Raw genomic sequence first — 22,161 nt, 5'->3', positions numbered from 1 at the left:
GAGCCCCAAATAAGCTACCACATTTCTGAGATGTAATCCTGTATTGTGTACAGTACTCAAAGTAAGTTCCACTAAACTCAATAGGACATTTTATAAGATGAACTGATATAGTACAACACAACTTTAGTACTCCCTAGAAAGCTTGGATCACAATTTCTGTGGCACACTTCATTCTCACCATGTTACACACGGGCATTACAGTGCCATACCATAAATAATTAAAAATTTGGGGAGGGAGCCCCAAATTTTAGATTTTCACAATGTTTCCACCACAACACCTGGTATGGAAAGGAATCACTTTGTTATTAAACATATTCATCAAGTAGAACACAGACTGAAACTAAAGCAGCATTTTCTACTGATACCTTCCTCAACTGCTTGGGTATAATTCATATGAATTACAGGTATTATGGTCTAACAAGCAACAGATTGGTGGAAGGCAATCTTAAAATAAACTGCAAATCACAACCAATTTCAATTTACTAATACTAATTGGGATAATTTTAATTCCAAAAAAATTACTTAGAAAATTGTCAAATTTTATTAAGATGCACTAAGATGCTGAAGAAAATGGTCAAGGTTTATTATGACCATCACATGTAATGTATTGCTGAGTGTCAATTAAACCCTTATACAAAGCTTATGTGTAAACATTGTATTTCCATATGCATTTAATCATAAGCATGACATATATATAGTATACTGAATTTCAGACTACTTAAGTTAGTTTTATATATTAATGTGCCTAGAAGCAGGCTAAACTAGGTTCATATCCTCCAGTAAAAATCATGGATCACAAACAGGGTTATTTTAAATAAAGGATTCTTATCACAGAACTTTTAAAGTGTTTTTTGGAAATATTTTTATTTTGCATTCACCTGTGTTTCAAAGAAAAAAAAACATGCTAATAATCATTTATAATTTTCATTAAATTAAACAGAATGGTAACAATGTTTTAATATATATATAAAAATAGGTTTAAAGTTAAGGCTCATATTTCAGCGGCAATATTCAGAAGTACTTAGCAATCTTGGCCACACAGAACTAAACACTCAAAGCTGCAAAAAAGGTCAACTTGCTAGAAATCCTGAGGGATTCATAATTCAGAACTAATATGTAATATACCTCAAGTTAGGTATTCTATTGCCATTTTGAGAATCTTGTCAATTATGCCCTGTCAATTAAAATAACTTCAGTAGATAAAAGATAAATTATACTGAAAACTGATAATTGAGTCAACAAAATAGCAACTTTGCTGAACTTTCTTAGTTTCTTCAGCTAAAAAAACCTAGATAGTTGCCATAACATTAAACCACATCTGCCATTCTTCATATGCTTTATCAATTTCTTCCCTTATGAATGTTTATAAATCAAATGGTGGCGTGTCTGTCGCCTGCAACAGACGTCTCTCTGGGACCTAACTTCTACCTTAGTTGAACTAGTTAGCACTATTAAACTCCATTCTTTGCGAGCTTAAAATCTTCCCCCTCTCCAGCTTTGTTGGGTTGTTTTATTTTTTCTCTCTTGAAATAAAAGGCACAGTTTGTGAGGGGATATTTCAGAAGATTGATTGTCTTAAAATACAGTCTAAAAAGGTCGACAGTCCCACCATTTAAGATTTCTGCTCTCTACTCATGCAACGTCCTCTAGGTAATCTGCTTCAACGCTTAACTGAGAAATAGTGAAGTCTTGTGTGAGGTCTTCAAGCTAGGAAGAAAAAAAATGGGGAAAAATCAACTAATCTTAAAATTCAGGCTAGTGTATTCTATAACTATTAAATATATTACTTTCCTTTTTAAAAAAGGCACTATCAGCATAACTCAATTCAGAGACTTTAGGAAACATATAGTACAAAATATATGCCTGTTATTGAAGAAAAGTTCCCGTTCACAATGCGGCATAATCCAACCTTGATTCAAAGTTTCAGATTAGGCTTAAATTTGTTTTGGAAGCCAGAAATAAAGTAAACTAAAATGCTCATGCCTATTAGGAGCTGTGGTGGTGCAATGGTTAGAATGCAGTATTGCAGGCTAACTCTGCCCACAGCCAGGAGTTCAATCCTTATTATCGGCTCAAATTTGACTCAGCCTTCCATCTTCCTGAGGTAGGTAAAATGAGGACCCAGATTGTTGGGAGCAATATTATGACATTGTAAACTGCTCAGAGAGTGCTATAAAGCACTATAGAGTTGTATATAAGTCTAAGCACTATTGCTATTCATCAGATAAGTTTATAGCACCTTGCATATCTTGAATATCTGGCCATCAACCTCTTCAAATATCATATTCCAGAATCTGGGGCTTAGTTAATCACATAATGAAATACTGTCACTTATGGCCGTATTATCTAAAATTCTGTAGTGGAATCCATTTATTTGAAGTTTTTTTTTGAACCCAGTGATGTATCTTGAGTTTTTCAGTGCAGTCTTTTCCTACTTCATCAATGGAAGAAGTATGACTAGAGTTTGCATTTGTCCCGCACCTTCCCATCTCTTCTAAAGCATCAGTTCTCCCTTTTCATGTAATATATTTAGAGTATCCAGTATCACCACCCTTCCCCCTATCCCTCATTTTCTACTTGTGAGCTTTATTAAAAGCTGCAATTGTATAGATCACTGTGAAAAACAGTGCACATATTGTGTTCCCTTCTCTGACTCTTACCATTGATGCCAACAGTTACACTAATCAAAGATGAAAAATGTATGGTGGTGTTCTCAGCTGAGCAATTACATTTAAAATCGTAAATGAGGATTTGTTTTTTGCTTATAAATTGTGGACTGAAAGAAGTAAAATCAGCTACGGTCCTAGACGTGTGCATCACATTAATCTTTGAGTTTCGGATTATTTAGTGCTGCTTGCACTAGTGGGAAAAGTCACACAGAAGCAAACAGTCCATATGCATTTGTAACAATATTTGTGCAATTCCTATTTTTGGACAAATCAGGGACCTGCATAAACAGGTATGGGACTTGTCTGCTTATCTTGGGATAATATTTTCAACTAAAAATTGCATCTTCCTTGCCTTTTCTTTATCACATGATTGTCTCAATCTATTCAAACCTTTATTAATATTGTGTTTAAAAGAATCTCATATTGAGATCTGCTGATACTCTATAGCCAGCTCAATTATATTTTATTGGCAACAGTTCTGGATCAAAAGCAATATCTAGACTAATATAAACATTTCAATTTGTGATATTAATTCCTTTCCCAGTAATGGTTTATTTTGCTATATACTAGATATATCATCAACCCCAATTAGAGTGTTAAAGTAAATCATACTTTTTCATTAGTAATGAAGTCGTCTAATTCGATAGAAATATCATCTATTTCTTCACCAATGCTGACTTCACTTTTCTCTGACTGATGACTGATGCTAACAAAAGAAAAAGTTAAAACATGAAAATTAAATATTCAATAATATTACATAAATATTACTACGCTGAAATTTGCATTGAAACAGTACACTATATCATGATTTATAACATTACAATAAACATGGGGGGGAAGAAACTATTTATTCCCATCTATTCTTTATTTTCAAATCTCTACAAGAAAAATCTGTAATCCAGAAATATAAAATGCCAAAAGAATTTATTACACAGTAACATAAACCCTGATTTCCATTTGAAATGATTATTTAGTACCTGTGCAATGAATGATTACTTAGTACCTGTGTAACATAAAGGATTTATTCCTACATAGAATATTGTGCATATAAAATACATAGACTAGTTTAAATAAAGTCCATAACTTGGCACCAAATCTAATTTGATATTGATTTACAAATAGCTTGCTCCTAAGAACTCATCTAAGCATTTAAATAGATGCAATGTTAATTGACTTTACAGTTAATGATGGCAAACTGCCAGATATCAAAGAATTTATAAAAGCAACCAAACTTATTTTACAAAAATTTAAAATATTAGGTATAAAACCTATGGCGTATACAAATTTTCCAATACCAGTTTTTTTAATTGCAAAGCCCCTTTAGAGTGAATTGAATAATGCTACTGCAGAAAATAATTATAACGATGAAGAGATTTGGGTGAGTACTGGGTCTTCCTGAAAAAAACGGTCCCTGTTTTGTATTTCTGTTCATAGCATAGGCAAATAAGGAAGTTTTCCCCCCAGCTGCTTCTTTTAATTAGCTGTTTCCCCATTCAGTTTTTTTTTTAAATCCCATTTATATCCCGCCCTTCTCCGAAGACTCAGGGCGGCTTACAATTTAAGCACAAACCAATGTGCTTAGCAATAGCCTTCATTCTATGTATATGCCTACTTATTAGGGCCTTCGCCCCCCCCCCCCCCAAGCAGCATTATTACAAAGTCAGCTTATTGCCCCCAACAATCTGGGTCAAGTGATCTCTTTCCTTTGGAAGTACTCAGTCATGGCAGGCTTGGAAGGACCAGATAAGTAAGAGATTGTTTCACATAACACTTTTGATAATTACTAGGCAAGAAAATATAAGCAATGTAAGCTTAATTAGAAGTATGTGAAATTACAAACAGAATATCTCTACTGTAGAGCATGAGCTGGGAAAGTCCTCCTAAGGAAGTGTCTTCAATATAGACCTATCCTCAAATGATGCTATGCATTAGGGGGAATCATCTGGGGAATTGTTTTGTTGCCTTTACAAAGGAAGGAGCTTCCAACATCTGAGGACTGTAAGATTCTATCTTATATGTACACTTCTCTTTTGTATCACATCTTACTCCTTGCTTGACTGAAGTTACATTTTTGCTTTTCTCTGCTCAACACACTATCTCGGATTCTATCTCATGCGAGTATTTATTTTCATTTGAAGCTATGGACGTCTTTCCCACTTTCTACTGTGGCAAAGTAACATAAAAATGATGATCAAATCTGCATATGACTCAAAGATGAGAGAAAAGCAGTCATATTAAGAGGACTGGTCTAAGATCAAGATTCGGGAGGACTTTAATAATTTGGAACAAAGGCAAAATCCAGAAAGATGAATTTCAAGAAACAAGGAAACATCAGAAAATTAAGTGTAGGACTGGAGGCAGCAGATAGAATGGAAAGAGACCATACAAGTGTCTGGTGGATCACAAGATAAACTGGGCCACCGGTGCCTTGGACAGTAAGGACAATCCTTCACTGGAGCTGTTTCAACCAAGGTTGGATGTGAATACTGTAGAGTGATTTCTGTACTAGGGAATTGGGTTAGATGCTCTTCAAGGACATTTTCAGCTCTTACATTGTATGATACTGTTGGATATTTCTACCTTTTAGCAAACTTAGATAAATATCCATCTTCCTGAAAATTAGTAGCCTAAGAATTTTAATATTTTTCTCTTACCTGTTAAAATCATCAACATATTCATCTTCCTCTCCTGTTTGTAAACAATTAAATAAACAATTAGAAGAGCTGAAGTTGTGCCTCTCTCTCTATCTCTCTCTCTCTCTCTCTCTCTCTCTCTCTCTCTCTCTCTCTCTCTCTCTCTCTCTCTCTCTCTCTCTCTCTCTCTCTCTCTAAAACACCAACATCAACAGCTAATGAGGCTTGAAGTTCACCTTTTCCTTGTTGCTCTGCAGGGTTTTTTTCTACCATCTTTGTTCTTTTTTTGTGTTAGTTTTTATTGTTGTTTGTTTTCAAATGTTTTCAACAATTGTAAACTGCCCAGTCACTGAGAGTCAGGCAGCATATAATATTTTAATATATATTATTATAAAATGCAAGTATTTTTTGAGAAAAAAAGTGAAGTTTAAGAATAACACATGTTCAATGTATACTGCTTACACATTTACAACCATCTGCAGTATCCCACATGACTATAATTTATGACTTTTTTGCCAAAACACAGAATTTACTTCCTGTTTTCAGCAAAAATGCCCCATACAAAATAATGACTTTGCTTAACAACTGCAGCATTCACTTAACACCTGCAAATTCACTTAATAGCTTTGGTGAATTTGCTTAATAACCACTTCAAAAAAGATAATAAAATCAACTCAGTCACATGATGACCCATTTTATGAAGATCATTATTTAACAACTTTAATGAGCAGGTTCTATTAGAGTAGTAAGTTGAGAACTACCTGTAAAGGTAAACCATATTAATTCCTAGAAAAACCATTCTGCAACTACATATACAAATTTTAACTGTGCTTCTGCAGATAAGCTACTTGCCCAGTTCAAGAGATCCAAGTTTAGAATTCACCATCCTTACATCTTTCAAAATTGAATTTGCATCTGTAAAATAGAATTACAGTAGTCAGATTAAAAAATGGTGTTTGCACTTTACATAAAGCCTGTTAAAGTAAGAGTTTAAAAACATTATTAAAATTAAATCCTATTTTAGGTTGCTATATTGTTATTATGACTAGTATCGGGTACAGAAATCTATCTTTTACTTTCCTTTTCTCTACATTTGTAAAAAATCTATTCCCAAAAGGATTTGTGAATCTTTTTAAACAAAGGGAATTGTCCAAATTGGATATAGTGATCTTTGCTTGCTCTTTACCACCTGCACTGTTTGGGTGCAGAGAGCTGTAGTGATAGAAAAGGGAAACCTACAAGAGGACTTTTCTTTCTTTTTTTATAAACAAGTTTTATTGATTTTTTAATATTTACATAAACATGTATTTGTGAAACAATATGGTGGTTGGGTAATTAAAATAAGAAATAACCAGTTGTAAATAGTTCAGGTTACATCAACAGAAATGCCCTCTCTAATTCCCTTAGTGATTACCTAGTCAAAATAAGCAAGTTAGTACACTTCTAGTTATCACCTAGTCCAGGGGTCGGCAACCTTGGCTCTTTTATGACTCGCGGACTTCAACTCCCAGAATTCCCGAGCCAGCTATGCTGGCTCGGGAATTCTGGGAGTTGAAGTCCGCGAGTCATAAAAGAGCCAAGGTTGCCGACCCCTGACCTAGTCAATCAACAAAATTTAAAATATATTTTCACTAATACATATCAATATCCTGTTTTTAAATTTTATCTAATTGCAATAAAATATTCTAGCATAGCCTATAGTATATAAGAAAAAGCTTATTTTTGGGTAACCCACAATTCCCTATTTCACTAAAGAATAATTCTTTTGTCTACAAAACTTACATTGTTCATTACAAAACATTCTTATGTTTTACCATTAAAGTCTAGTTTTCCTTAACAAATCACCAGTTATTAGAAATACATTTTTTGTCTTAACAGACAAAATACATTTTTTGTCTTAGCAATTATTAAAATGCTATCTTTTATATATAAAGTTCTAGATTCTATACTATAGTTCAAAAGTAACCACTGAACATTCTATAAGTCATCTTGACCATACATCAATTATTAAAATACTATCTTTTGATATGTCATTCCAAATTCTATAATATAGTTCGGAGTTATATTCTAAAAGCTTACGTTTGTTCTCCTTTACAGATCTAAAAGCTAAATGTAAAATCAGTGATATTTTTTAGAGATTCCCCTTAATCTATAGAAAGATATTTTTATAGTCTATCTTTAGGAATCCCAAAAGAGAAACAAGTTCAATTTTTTAAATCTAACTCTTGCCTTCCTTTTGTGCCAATCATGCTTCCCTCTTGGCATCTTTAAATTCTCACATGTATCTTCCTTTCTTCCTATACCCCTTATTTGAATCCAGGGAGCATATCCAAATGTCAGTTTTGCAAGGAAAATGTCCCCTTTGTAACCATTGTATTTTTGCTTTCAATTTTTGGTGGTTGATATAATTGTCATTAAAACAGTCTAATCTTTTTGTTCTTCCAATTCTATCTGGGTTAGGTAGTAAGTAGTAGCTGGTATTATGGTTGTCATTTGATTAGTTGAATTCTCAATATAGTGTATTTGAAGGCCTTTAGTGTCTTCACTCTTAGTATTGCTTTCTTCAGGTGCTGTTGCTTTTTGGCTTGTAAGTTTTGTAGTTGCCATTAAAGTTTGGACTTTAAGGTTTTCTGTAGGTTGCTTTTGTTGCTCTTTGAAATCTCCTATTTTAGTTAGTTTCCACTTCTTCTATTTGGTTTTGGGTTATCTTTTCCTCATTTACAGTCAGAATTTGATTTGGTGGCTTTAAGTTGTCAGATTTTTCTTGGAGTTTGGCTTTAATTTGCTCTCTCATTGCCAAGATCGTGTCCAGTATCAGTTATAATCAAGTGGTGGGGTATATTCATCCATTTCGTTGTTGTTTGCAGTTAAATCTTCCATGGAGGCTGTTTTAATAGTCAAAGATTTTCTACCTCCTGAAGAGTTGTATTCAGTGCCAGGTGTTCCCACACTTATCTTTAAGCATTGTTTCAGTCAGCTCTCATAACAGAAAAAGGAAATTTACTTGCTGTACCAGGTTTCGCCACAAGATGTCATCAAAAACATATAACATGCAATGTAAGAATTTTTTTCTTTTTCTTTTTTTTCCAAATTAATATAGAACTTTTGTAGGATTACTCCCAATTTTTTCTTTAATTTATAGCTTAGAGAGAGGAAAGGATAGTGGATCCCCAGCAACAAATAAAAGCTTTTTAGTAAATACAGATGAAATTGCTTAAATTCTTTGCTGAGTTAATTGAATTTCTTTTGTAGCTTTGAGGCTTTTAGATTTGTTCCCAAAGTAGATATTCGCCGTTTTCTCAAAAAAATGGGGAAGGAGATTTTCAGGAAAGTCCCACAGGAAGATGGTTAAGGGAATAGGAAAGGTAAGGTTGACTCAGCCTTCCATCCTTCCAAGGTAGGTAAAATGAGGACCCAGATTGTTGGGGGCAATAAGCTGATGAGGACCCCGATTGTTGGGGGCAATAATGCCGCTTGGGGGGGCCCTGAAAGCCCTAATAAGCAGGCATATACATAGAATGAAGGCTATTGCTAAGCACATTGGTTTGTGCTTTAGATTGTAAGCCGCCCTGAGTCTTCAGAGAAGGGCGGGATATAAATGGGATTAAAATAAATAAATAAATAAATAAAAGCTCACCCAGGTCCTCCAGATTGCTTCTTAGTTCTAGGTAGTGCTTTTGGCTTTTGGCAGGAAGCGGCTTAGTGATCAGCCATCTTTATGGCTGGTCTCTTCTTCTTCGGGCCAAAGGAGATGATCCCGGATTCCAGCGGAGGGCTGCCGCCCTTCCGTGATCGCAGGGAAGTCCTCCTCTTGGTAATCGCCCCTCCAGGGCAATTTTTGACCCTTTTCAGGGTCCTCCAAAAAAGAAACGGATGGCAGGAAGCAGACTGTTCCTGCACGTCCAGAAGCGCCCTGTGCACGAACTGGAAGCCCCCTACGAGAGGACTTTTCCAATGTTTTCAGGCTATAGAACCTGGAACCTTTAATCAAGGCAAAGCACTAACGACAGAGCTGTATTTGAGTGAACTTTTTTCTCCTTAAGTTTCTCAGAGAATCCCATCAACTTCTCATGGAACCCTAAGGTTCTGCAGAATGCAATCTGAAAAACCTGGCCTAGAAAAGAGACATTATATGTGTACAAAGAGACGTGAAAAAGTTTATATGCGAATGGCTAGTTGGGATATCTCTTCTGATTGGTGGTATGTACCTGCTTGCGTAAGACTGATTTGGCAATTGAATTTAAACTATCCATCCCTACTCCACTCATAGAACAGCCCTGCCAAGTTACTTATATAATAAATGTAGCATCTTCTGAAATTGGTTTTGGAAGGGAAGTATGTAGTGGGAATGCGAAAGAAGAAAGAATTCTAATGCATAAGTCAAAATCCACTCTTATATCTTTGGGTACATCTAAAGGACAAATGGTACATTTCTAATACTTAACCTGGCTTTTGGAGGAAAGCTACTTCAGTTCAGCAATTAAACAATTAAATCTTGTTGCCAACTATCAGTTCTGTATTTTTGCAATGCATTAGCTATCACAGGCAATGTGTATCCCACTCCCTCACTTTCCTTATACAACAGGAATGACAATGTGTTAAGCACATTGATTTGTGCTTTAAATTGTAAGCCGCCCTAAGCCTTCGGAGAAGGGCGGGATATAAATGGGATTTTTTTTTTAAAAAAAATGCATTAGATATCTGATCATATAACACAAGCTAACCACGAAATTTAGGACATGGGACTGCCAATTCCCATTACATTCTGTTCAGTACAGCCAAGATAGCTGTGTAAATACTTACTGTCAGAATCCTTTAATGGAGGTACTCCACTCAAAGAATTCAGCCCACTCGTTACAGGTAATGAATCAGAAAGAGATGCAACATTTGCTGCTTTGTTGTAATCGTTTTTCCTTTAATAAAAAAGGGTGGGGAAAGCAGTCATCTTCCAACTACTTTACCATTCACTTACTAATAAAATATGGCAACTAACAAAATGAATAATGACTTCTGCTACAAAATGTATCGATTGCTTACTTAATCTCAGACTTCTGCTGCTTTCACGTATAGGAAGATTCTTTAAAACATTTATGTTACAGAATTTTACTGATCACCAACATCAATAGTTTCATGGAAAAAAGAGATTACATTGTAATATAACCTGTATACAACTGAGTTAGAATTCTGGATTTAGTTAACATTTTTCTTAACACAGAAGGCAATTCTGAGACAGATTAATTCTCTGAACTTATAAAAAATGTTTTCATTAACAGCCTTTTTTTGACTCTTACAATTTTTAGCTGAAATTGAAAAAGCTACATATATACAAAAGATTGCAAAATGAGAGGACAATGTTGTTGTATGAAAAGGCTGAAGCACTTTTCATAGTTTATCACTCTGAACATATATTTTACACCATGTAGACAGCTGCTCCTAGTGCCAAACTAAATTTTTAGAAGAATTTAAATAGATTTTTATACAGTTAGTCCCTGACTTACAAGCACAATTTGGACTGGCAAATTCAATGTTAAGCAGTGTGGTCATTAAACAAGAAATCACGTGACCTCGATTTATGACCTTTCCTGCCAGCTTCCCTTTTTACTTGTCAGAAGCCAGCTGGGAAGTTTGCAAATGGTGATCATCTGACTGCAGTTTGCTGCAAGTGTTGTGAGCCGGTTACCAAGTGCCCGGATCGTGATCATGTGACATTGGGATGCTATGACAGACTTAAGTGTAAGGACTGATCGTAAGTTACTTTTTTCATCACTGCCATAACTTTGTACAGTCACTAAAGAAATCGTCCTAAATCAAGGACAACCCGCATAACATATTCGGAAAATGCCTTGCAAGTATAGAGCTTAGTACAGGATCCTCCAAGCTGGAACACTAATCTTGTGGCATTGTCAGCTTCTGGAGACCTATGTATGAAGAAATTATGGCTTCACTATGATCAAATATATTTCCACATTTAATGTAAATATTTCCATGTCAAAAGATTCTACTGCAAATAGAAGATATATTTTCTATTTGTTTTTTTTAAAAATTGTGTTCAGCATTTTATTATTGCAGGAAAACATTAGAAAGGTTTTAGCAGTATAATCTAAAAGTTGGGGAATTTAAGAAAAGATTTTGCTGTGCAAAATAGGCAGTAAAACAAGCTACTTGTCATTTGTTTTGTGCAAAAGAAAAGCTTCTAAAGCCTATCTTGTATTTACTGCAAAAGTAAATACAGCATCTTTCATATAAAAATACTCTAATAAATACGTTAGATCAGTGTATTTAACTTACCAACTATATGATTGTTCTGGTTTTGGTAATGGATCATCAAAGAAAGAATCACCCTCTGCATCCTCTTCTGTTGCTAGATTATTTTTTCCTTTGGTATCTATTTCTTTGTTTGGTTCAGAAATTACTTTTATTTCATTTGGTAAGAAGTGAATGCTGCCTTTGCTCTTTGCTTCTCCAGACAAAATGCTTGTATCACTGTGACTGGTTTCGACGACCTTAAAGAAATTACACACTCTCTTAAATAATGCCACACAATCTGTTTCCTTTGAATTGTTTACAATTTTTGGATAATAAAAGAACACAGAACTAACAATAGATCAATAATTTATAGGATTACAGTATTGTGACTAGTGTGTCATATTAATAGCCTCTTTGCATATATTATGCTGCAATATAATGCAGGTGTAAGAAGAGATCTCAATTCCAGAGTCTTGTAAAATTAAAAAGTTTTCTACTTATTGCTATTATCAAGGTACCCAATACTCCCTCAATGAACTTAAACAGCAATATGTAATGCTAAACAAACTAACATGTAGAATAAAAAACAAATTAGTAATAAAAGAATAAAAAGTAGACGAGATTAAATATTCTTTCCCATTCCCCTGTTAATATTTTTCCACTGTGATACTTCAGTGGTAAACATGAAGTTGTAAAATGTACAATTCTACTTTGAATCCTGAAGGGTCTGAGTATGGTGAACAGAAAAAACTACTTCTAGATAAGGCAAAAACCAAAAGCCACCCATTGCCACATAATCACTTCATAAACAAGACCAATAAATAACCTTAAAAAGATTTAAACTTAAAAAAAATACCCACCGTCTTACTTTTTCTTTGGAAAGGGTATTGGAAATTAGAAAAAAATATTTTAATACATTCCCTATTTTTTGCTCAAGAATACCAAGATATAAAATTATTACTTGACTATAGTCAAGCACAGCAGCACTAAACATCATGTTCAATTATTTCTACAAGTTATCATATCTTCATAGTTAAATTGCCACATTCAACATCTTAAATATGTAAATTGCTGTAGGGAAAAAAGAGGGAAATATTAACTTTATAAATCATCATGAATTGTGTGAAAGTGGCATGATTACAAATGTGGAAAGTGTAAATAAATAATAAATAAATTAAAAATAAAATCCATAATCATATATCTGCTAAATATATCAATGTTTCCAATTTACAGAGGTACGAACAGCAACATTTTTATTATACAAAAAATCACAATAGAAAAAGATAAGAAATGTCTCCTTCAAACTGCAAATTCAATGCTAAAATGTCTTTATTCTATATAATGGGTATGGAGTGTAAAAATGCAATTATATGTAACATGTAGTTCCACCCTCTCATGAGCCAGGAAGAATTATTTTTCTCCCCTAAATGCATTCAACTTTGAATAACAAGCTCACCAACATGCTATATCAATAATACAGATCAAAATGTTTATTTAATATAAATTATGTATTTTATACGAAGAAAGTAATTCAAAACCATCTACTAAAAAGAATACTTTGTCAGTTCAATAATCAGTGGTTTTTGGCACTAAAGAAGGGACAAACAAATGACAGGGCGTTGAAATCTCAGCTAACTGCTCAGAAAATAAAACCAGAGCACCTTATTTAATTAGCTCTGCTGAAGACACATTTCACACAAAAATAATCCACTGTCAGTGAATTTCTTTAAAATTTTTAAACCAGTTATCAACCAGTTTTGGTGAAAATAAAATATCATCAAAGTCTCTACACCAAACTGAGTTGCGGCAAGAATTTGCAACTTGTCTATTTCTTCTGTTAAGGGAGAATAAGTCATCTTTAATAGATCAGGAAGAAGGAAAGACACTTGTATCTAAGAGATTCTCTATCATCCAGGTCATGGTTGTCCCAAAGGTCCTTTTCCAAAAGACAACTTGGACTTTCTTGGGTGTTTTTTCCCTTTGGAAATATTTCGTTTCCCATCCGCTTCTTGGATGAGAAGTAAAATGTTTTCAAAGGAAAAAAACCCAAGTAAGTCCAGTTGTCTTTTAGAAAAGCAACTTTGGGAAAGACACTTGTATAGTTTCATATCACATCTCATTCTTAATACCTTTTGCAATATTTCTGGTTTTTTCCTTCCTGCTGCTTTTCTGAAAGGTGGAAAGAGAGTGAAGGCGGAGCAAGCAACAAAAAGAGATTTTTGTTGTATTTTAAATTTCTCAGTGAAAAAATTATTACTGGTAATATATGTCTATGGAGATTCTCAGTCATCCGGGTCATAGTTATCCCAAAGATGCTTTTTTCACCTTTTTTCAAATGGACAGTCCAGTTGCCTTGTGAAAAAAGCACCTTTGGGATACTGGTAATATAATTCTGTTATATAAAATGATACATATCCACCATAACTAAGATTCTTCAATTACTGGTAGCCTTGACTTTCAACCACAATTGGGACTGGGATTTTCATTGCTAGGCAAGGTGGCTGTTAAGGGAATCACCAATTTTAAGATTTTTGCTGTGAATCACAGTGGTCATTAAGTGAATACATGGCTGTTAGGTGAATCAGGCTTCCTCCATTGATTTGCTTGTCAGAAGCCAGCTGGGAAAGTCACCAATGACAATCATGTGACCTCAGGATTTTGTAACCGTCATAAAGCTATACCAGTGGGCAAGTGTCTAAAGTTTAATAATGTAGCTGTGGGGATGCTGCAATGGTCATAATTGCGAGAACCAGTTATTTCACTTTTTTCAGTGCCATTATAACTTAAACAGTCATTAAACAAATGAAGTCAATGACTACCTGTTGTGAAAAAACGGTCAGGTCCATTTATTGGATGGATGTTTCAGCTCCATCCAGCCACCACGACTCTACCCCAAATTAAGCGATTACAGCGTTGTAAATAGGGAGTAAAAAGGGAGTTGTTGGATGGATGTTAATTTTAACAGGAGAAGAGGAACAGCATGAGATTCAATTAACCAACTGTTTCCATTTCCTTGTCTCACAACTGGATGTAAGGGATTGGATAAATAAGAAAGTAGTATGTTTTGTTTTATGGTCTTAAGGAGATGGTACTGTAAACATTTTTGATTAAATGTCCTTTGGGTAGAAGCAAGGATTAGAGCAGGTTAATCACCATCATTCTCTTCCTGAGCTTCAGTGAGTAGCCTAACTAACTCCACTAAACCGTAGAAAAAAGTTCCTATTACAGGTCCATCTTTCAAGATATAAGCCTAGTTTTGATACTTTCACGTTATTGGTAAGATCAAGTAACACTTAACCTTACCTTCCATGGGTGATGAAGAACAAAATAACCGTGATACACAATCCCTGATAGCTACTCCCTGCAAAAATGTCTATAGGCTCCATTTTGCAAATCGGGCATTTGAGCACTTTTTTATATCATTAATAACAATAGCTTTTTATAAGGGTTGAGACATCAGAGAAAGATACAATTATAAAAACACCCAAACAGCAGAAGAAAAACAACCCAAATTGCACACCAGATCTTTCTGGGTGAGTGTTATCCCATCCAGAGTCAGAGATATCAGCTCTCCTGACCCTGGGGAGTCAGAGTCCCACAATCAATCCATCTTACTAGAGTTGAGACCTAGTCAGTTTTCCTCATCCAGGCCCTTACAGCCTCTGGGCATAAAGCCAGCAGCTGAACTGCACTACTTCACCAGCATGGATTAAAGATGTATAACTGGGTACAATCAGTGTACTGACGATCTCTCCATCAGCTTTGATGTTAAAGAGGAAGGGACAGAGCCCTGAGCTCTGAGGTACCTTGGTAAACTAGGGGTGCATATCATTTTCCACACCACAACTGATTGGTACAAGCCACAGAGAAAAAAGGAGAACCACCACAAAATAGTGCCTCCCAATTTGCAGAGCCAGTCCAGAAAGTTACCATGGTCAGTGATATCAGAAGCTGCCAAGAGACTAAAGACACACACAACTCTTCTATCCCAAGCTCTCTCCAATGTTTACTGATTAAGTGCAACCAATGCTGTCCCACTACTATTGTCTATCGGGAATCCTGACTGAAAAGGCTCTCTACCTAATGTGCTTCATCCAAGGCCCTGCACAAACTGGAGCTTTCCTCTGTCGTTATGAGGCCAACCTACAAACAAGATTAGGGAAAAGCTTCAAGCTATTCCAGGTTTCTCTGCATTTATTCATAGTAAATGTCACGCATGAATTAGCTGACAAAAATCAGGAACTGATAGTATTCATGAGCAATACCCATTAAATTATGTAAATATATGTACATGTTAAGGATTCAAACGTAAAACTTGACACAAAGCATCAGCATGTAGGAACACTTAACTTATTAAGTTATTAGGGAGCCAGACAAATGGGCACTTCGTAAGTATTTGTCAACCTAATTACATACATTTCATTAAATGTTCGCACAAATGTGATTATTGTGTGTTTCAAAGTACATGTTACAACTGTATATAGGTGGAGTTAGTTTACCGAAATGCAATTGAGCCAGTTGCATTTACTTCTTAGTGCAAGCTGCTCCTTTATTCAAGTTAGAAACAGAGGCACTTGCCAGGTTCTTCTGCTCATGCATGTTACCTGCTCAGTTGTGTTCAAGCACCTTTTCTGTTTACGATGTCCTTTATACCTTGGTATCTGAACATAAGAATAAAATAATGGCATAAAAATGAAAATAAATTGTATGTTGGGGTATCTCATGTTAAAACTAAATAGTAGCATAATAAAATTATGTTGTTTTACTTAAAACCTTTCAAATCCTGGTGTTAAAAATGTTGATTTTGTGGAATAGCACATCAACTGTAAGTGAATCCCGCCATTTGCAGTTCTCTGTCACTTGGGAAAATTGACTTCTTCAGTTGCAAAGCCTATTAGATGCGGAATGAATCATGCATTCCGCCTGAGCTGGTGATAAGTCTCTTATCTAACCAACTTTCTAATTTATTTTATTGTCCAGAGCACTTCAGTATTTCTATTAGGCAATGTCATGCTTATCTGTCCTTCTGTAAGCAAAAAAACGGAATTAAATCCAGTATTGCCTGAAGATAATTGACCATTGACCATTTCTTTTTACATTTCATTATGGTATGCTGCTCAGTCACTCTACGCGAGATGGGTGGTCATATAAGTTTGGTTAATAAAATAAATAAAATAAACCCATTATGCAAACTGGATCTTACTGTTAATTAAATATTAAAAAGCTGATACTGATAATTTATCTTGTAAATAAAGTAGAAGTGTTACTCTGTGATCTCCCTACTTCTTATTAACCCAAATCCTTATAATATTGCTGACATTTCTGGCAAAACACTGTAATGCTAGCTTGAGATGGTTTAAGTATAATTTTTTTTGTTTGGCTAAGGCTTTTTTAACTGTTTAAAATGTTGTCCTGGGTTCACCACTATTTTATCTGAGTTTACTTTTCCAACCTGACCACACCCCCATTTTGAATAAAATTTTCAATGTGCAACTCTATAATAAACTGCAGTTTGAGGAGGAGAAAGGTTTCAAATCTGAAATACGAAAATATGTTTATTTTTCCACCACAGAAAACATACTACTTCATGTTGTAGTATATTAAATGTCTTTGATTATATAGCTTCTATTATTACTTACAAAATTATCCTTAAAATCAACATAATGTATATAACGTGAGTTGAAAATTCAGACAGAACATCTAGGCTAATCAACATGATATGAATAAAACTTATTCATAATTCATTATGAAATGCTATATATATATTAAAAGCACCATTTATTTGTTTAAGGCAATGTTAGCTTAATTTATTTGCATCATAGTTAATTTTTTACATACAAACACCACTGATCATCACTCATTTTTTAAGTGTTCAATATAAAAAACTAAATAAAAAAAACTAAAATCCAAAAGCTCTCCTGTCAACCAGCACTGGCGATGTTGCTGTCACAATAACACCATTTTATATGTGGAAAAACATTACAACCATGCTAGGCAATACAAGTGTTGCTACATAACTCTCCAATCAATGGAACAGACTTCTGCACTATTAAAACGTTTTGTATTAAAATGTATAGGTCTTCTTGAAAACTGAAACAAGCAGCTGAATTTCAAAAATGCAATTTTATAGCATATAGTGCCATCTTGCTTTCTTCTCTGCAACAACTGGCTTACTGGAAAATGGAAATAGATACTATCATTTTTAACTGATTCTGATTGCTCAAGGCTTCTTTGTAGAAAATATCTTCTTCATGCAGACTGAAGAAAAAAATGTCTCCTGTGAATTTCCCTTCCCTTTTCACATCACAGAAAAGTGCTTAAAAACACGAGTTAGGGCTGGGAAATGAGAAAAATATGAAAAAGAAACTCAAAATTGTTCCATCGTAAGTGCTTGGAGCATACATTGGAGGGAAGGGAATCATGGAGTATTGGGGGTGGGGGTTTTTTTTTGGCTGTTCCATGCTACAGAGTATTGCTGGATCTGCAATTACAGTTAGTTTTCGACTTACAATCACAACTGAGCCCAGAATTTGCAGTTGTAAGTTGCAGTTGTTGCAGTCATAACTTGTGTCGCCACACGACCAAACTCAAGTTTTATGACTGTTTTTAATGATGATTATAAAACAAGTCCATCATGGTTGTTAAGCAAATCAAGTAAGTATGGAGCCAACTTATCCAATGGATGTTTTTCTCAGAAAACGTCAGAAAAAAGGAGCAAAATGTAATCATGTGACTGCAACTGGTTATAAATGAGAGCTGGTTGCCAAGTGCCCAAAATGCAATCACATGACTATATATAGTGAAAGGTAGTTAGTAAATAGCTTTTTCCCCCAAGTCCATCCTAACTTCAAATGGTCATTAAGTGACTAGTTGTAAACCAAGGACTCTCTGTATGTAGCTCAATCATACTTAAAAATATGAGGACCCAGATTGTTGGGGGCAATTAAGCTGACTTTGTAATAATGCCGCTTGGGGTGTGTGTGAAAGCCCTAATAAGCAGGCATATACATAGAATGAAGGCTACTGCTAAGCTTGTAAACCGCCCTGAGTCTTCGGAGAAGGGCAGGATATAAATGGAATTAAAATAAATAAATAAATAAAAAATAAAATCTAACCAATGATATTGGTTCTAAACAGTCACCGCGATCTAGGTTCTCCATTCCCAAAACACTATATTCAGGCTTACACAGGGTATTGTTTGTTACCCTCTATCTCTATCTGTTCAGTAGAGATGTTAACTACACTGAAACAATTCTTTTTTTTACTTATAGAAAAACGCTTCTATGACCCATCAAACAGTGAAAGTTCAGTTACCTTCAAGGAGATCTCACTTGCCGAACTGAGTTTCTCTATAGATTCATATTAAGTCTCTCGGATATGTAGACCTTAAAACCATTTTTAATGTACAGAATAAAATCAATAGCTTTAACAGCAACTAAGCCTGGTCCTTCAGTACAAGCATGATTTCTGTTATTATGCACTAGTGAGCAGCTCAGCTATCATATTCTGCACTAATTGAAGCTTTTGGACACTTTTCAAGGTACTCCCACATACTACTACATATTGGATTAGTCTGATATAACCAAGTTTATATAATTGTCGACACCTGGAAATTGAGAAACATTCCTGATTTGCTTTTCCAGGAGGAATGCAATCCCACATATAGCAATTTGTGACCACTGACCTCTTGTCTGGATTTCATTTGAGCTTGTTTTCCCTTATACACATTCATCCCTGAATACAACAATATTGATTACATCCTTGGAGCCAGATGGTAAACATTAGTAAAACTATGTCACACACCTGTATTTTATTGTTTATGTCATTTTTTTTTCTTTAAAACTGTATTCTCTATATTTTAAAACCTATATTTGAATCAACATTAGTGCTTTTCCTTTTTTCTTCAAAATAAAAAGAAAATGACTTGTCAAGATCTTTTATTCTAGATGGTCTCACTTCGCAATTTATGCAGATACAATATGAGGACAAGATTAAATTTTGTAAAACACCATGTATATATAAAACAGCACGTCATGAATATGACCTGATCTAGAAAACTACACTGCAAAATAATATTCTCAAACTTCAGGAAATAATATCAAAACTCCCAAATACATATAGTCCATATTTAGCTACCGTATTTTCCGGCATATAAGATGACTTTTTAACCCATGAAAATCATCTCAAAAGTTGGGGGGTCGTCTTATACGCGGCCGCACTCCCCGGCTGCTAAGGAGCGCTCCTTAGCAGCCGGGGAGTGCCCGTGTACGCAGGACTGCCCTGCCGGCTCCTGCCAGACGCCAGCCTGCCCTGCTTCCTCCACAGTGAGCCGGGGAGTGCGCGCGTGTGCAGGACTGCCCTGCTGGCTCCCGCCCGACGCTCTTCCCTCTTGAGGCAGCATCCCCGAGGACTCCTTAGGAGCCAGGGAGCGATGCTGCCTGAAGAGGGAAGAGCGCCGGGCGGGAGCCGGCAGGGCAGTCCTGCACACGCGCACACTCCCCGGCTGCTAAGGAGTGCTCCTTAGCAGCTGGGGAGTGCGTGCGTGCGCAGGACTGCCCTGCTGGCTCCCGCCCGACGCTCTTCCCTCTTGAGGCAGCATCCCCGAGGACTCCTTAGGAGCCGGGGAGCGATGCTGCCTCAAGAGGGAAGAGCGTCGGGCGGAAGCCGGCAGGGCAGTCCTGCACATGCACGCACTCCCCAGCTGAGTGCGCGCGTGTGCAGGACTGCCCTGCTGGCTCCCGCCCGACGCTCTTCCCTCTTGAGGCAGCATCCCCGAGGACTCCTTAGGAGCCGGTGAGCGATGCTGCCTCAAGAGGGAAGAACGTCAGGTGGGAGCCGGCAGGGCAGTCCTGCACACGCGCGCACTCCCCGGCTGCTAAGGAGCGCTCCTTAACAGCCGGGGAGCGCGCGCGTGCGCAGGACTGCCCTGCCGGCTCCCACCAGACGCTAGCCTGCCCTGCTTCCTCCACAGTGAGAGGGGAGGGCGTGCCTTCCCGGGCTCGCTGATTTTCCGGCGTATAAGACAAAAAATCTTGAAAATCATCTCAAAGGTTGGGGGGTCGTCTTATACGCCCAGTCGTCTTATACGCCCAGTCGTCTTATACGCCGGAAAATACTGTAATAAAATTGTGACTGACCATTGGGTCACTAAGCAAAGTGGTAACCAAGTAGGAAATCACATGATAGAGACTATGTTTTCCTTTTCTCCACTTCCCCACCTTTTGAAGCCAGCAGCACTGGCATAGCAGGTTCAAAACTGACAAAACAAAACTAATCAGTCTGACACTGTTGACTTTTGTTTGCCTTTTAACCACCCCTTACCCTTTGGAATGTTGCCCTGTCCTGCGATAATTAACAACGGGATTAATATTTGTATTTACATTTATTGGAGAGGAAAGGATTACAAAAGAGTAAGCAGGCACACAATGTAGAATGTCTTGTTTTTTGCCAGCACATTGTTTTCAATGTGTATTCCCCATTGTGTGTCTGCTTACAGCAGGTCAGGCCCATGGCAACAAGTAATGAATACTGGTACAATGATGATCACGTGATGACGAGATGCTGCAAGGATCACAAATATCAACATTGGTCATAAAGTTATTTTTTTCAGCACCACTGTAACATTAAATGGTTGCTGAATGAGGCAGCTGATAAGCAAGGAGTACTTGTGTACTAAAGAAAATTAATAGACACAACTTCCTCTCATATAGATCCTGGTATACATCCCCCACCCAGGCAACCAAAACAAACTAATCCAATATCCTGGCTAAAACGAAGACAACAAAGTCAGTATCTTCCAAATAATGTACAACTGGGCTTGTAACCATTTCCTTTTTAATCACTTTAACGGGAATTGTACACTTGAGACAGTAACCTCTTCATGATCAAAAGAAGGGTTATTAAAAAAAAACCTTTCCAACCCAGTGGAATGGTGGAGCTAAATTATGTAAACAAGGTTGCAATTTGGTCCACTTGTCTATCATCTGTTCTCTAGCAGTATAGGTCTCTGAAAATAAAACAAAATGGGACAAAATTTGGTGGGGAAAAACTGAAAACAAAGATCTAACTTTAAATAGGCCAGATTTGGTGGGGTTTGTGGAAAAAACATTCCAGAAAAAAACTATTCTATGCATCCCTATGAGATGAACAGTGTCTTTAAATGACACTGATTATTCTTTGTCATGCTCTTTCTTGATTACGTGAATAATATGAAATATGAAATACAGGTAGTCCTCGACTTACACCACAATTGAGCCCAAAATTTCTGTTGCTAAGTTAGATATTTGTTGAGTGAATTTTGCCCCATTTTATGATCTTTCTTGCCACAGTAAATCGCTGCAATTGTTAAATTAATAACACAGTTGTTACGTGAATCTGGGTTCCCCATTCAATTTACTTGTGAGATGTTACAAAAGGTGACCACATGACCCCAGGACACTACAACTGTCATAAATATGAGTCAGTTGGCAAGCATCTGCATTTTGATCATGTGAGCATGGGGATGCTGCAATGATTATTAAATGTGAAAAACAGTCACAAGTCACTTTTTTCAGTGCCACTGTTAACTACCAATAATCACTATATGAACTGTTGTAAGTCGAGAACTATCTGTA

At 36.1% G+C, this 22,161-nt stretch overlaps 1 protein-coding gene across 2 annotated transcripts in view; it reads right to left on the bottom strand.

Moving 5' to 3' along the window:
• Positions 1-837: 837 nt before the first annotated feature.
• The window catches only part of CEP43 (centrosomal protein 43), a 37,403-nt gene continuing 16,079 nt past the window's right edge, over positions 838-22,161 (bottom strand). The window contains exons 7-13 of one of the 2 annotated variants that reach the window (XM_081346770.1): positions 16,153-16,209; positions 11,591-11,805; positions 10,106-10,215; positions 6,155-6,217; positions 5,324-5,357; positions 3,282-3,375; positions 838-1,707 (exon numbers count right to left, since the gene is read on the bottom strand). In XM_081346770.1, coding sequence (XP_081202896.1) covers positions 1,633-1,707; positions 3,282-3,375; positions 5,324-5,357; positions 6,155-6,217; positions 10,106-10,215; positions 11,591-11,805; positions 16,153-16,209 — 648 coding nt within the window. In that variant the 3' untranslated portion in view covers positions 838-1,632. The remainder of the gene's footprint in view (positions 1,708-3,281; positions 3,376-5,323; positions 5,358-6,154; positions 6,218-10,105; positions 10,216-11,590; positions 11,806-16,152; positions 16,210-22,161) is intronic. The other variant, XM_081346771.1, reaches the window with a different exon arrangement.

Source organism: Vipera berus (assembly GCF_964194415.1).
Source record: "Vipera berus genome assembly, chromosome: 1".
Lineage (NCBI taxonomy): Eukaryota > Metazoa > Chordata > Lepidosauria > Squamata > Viperidae > Vipera > Vipera berus.
The sequence above is the reverse complement of the archived record's forward strand: the minus strand, read 5'-3'. Positions and strand labels throughout refer to the sequence as shown.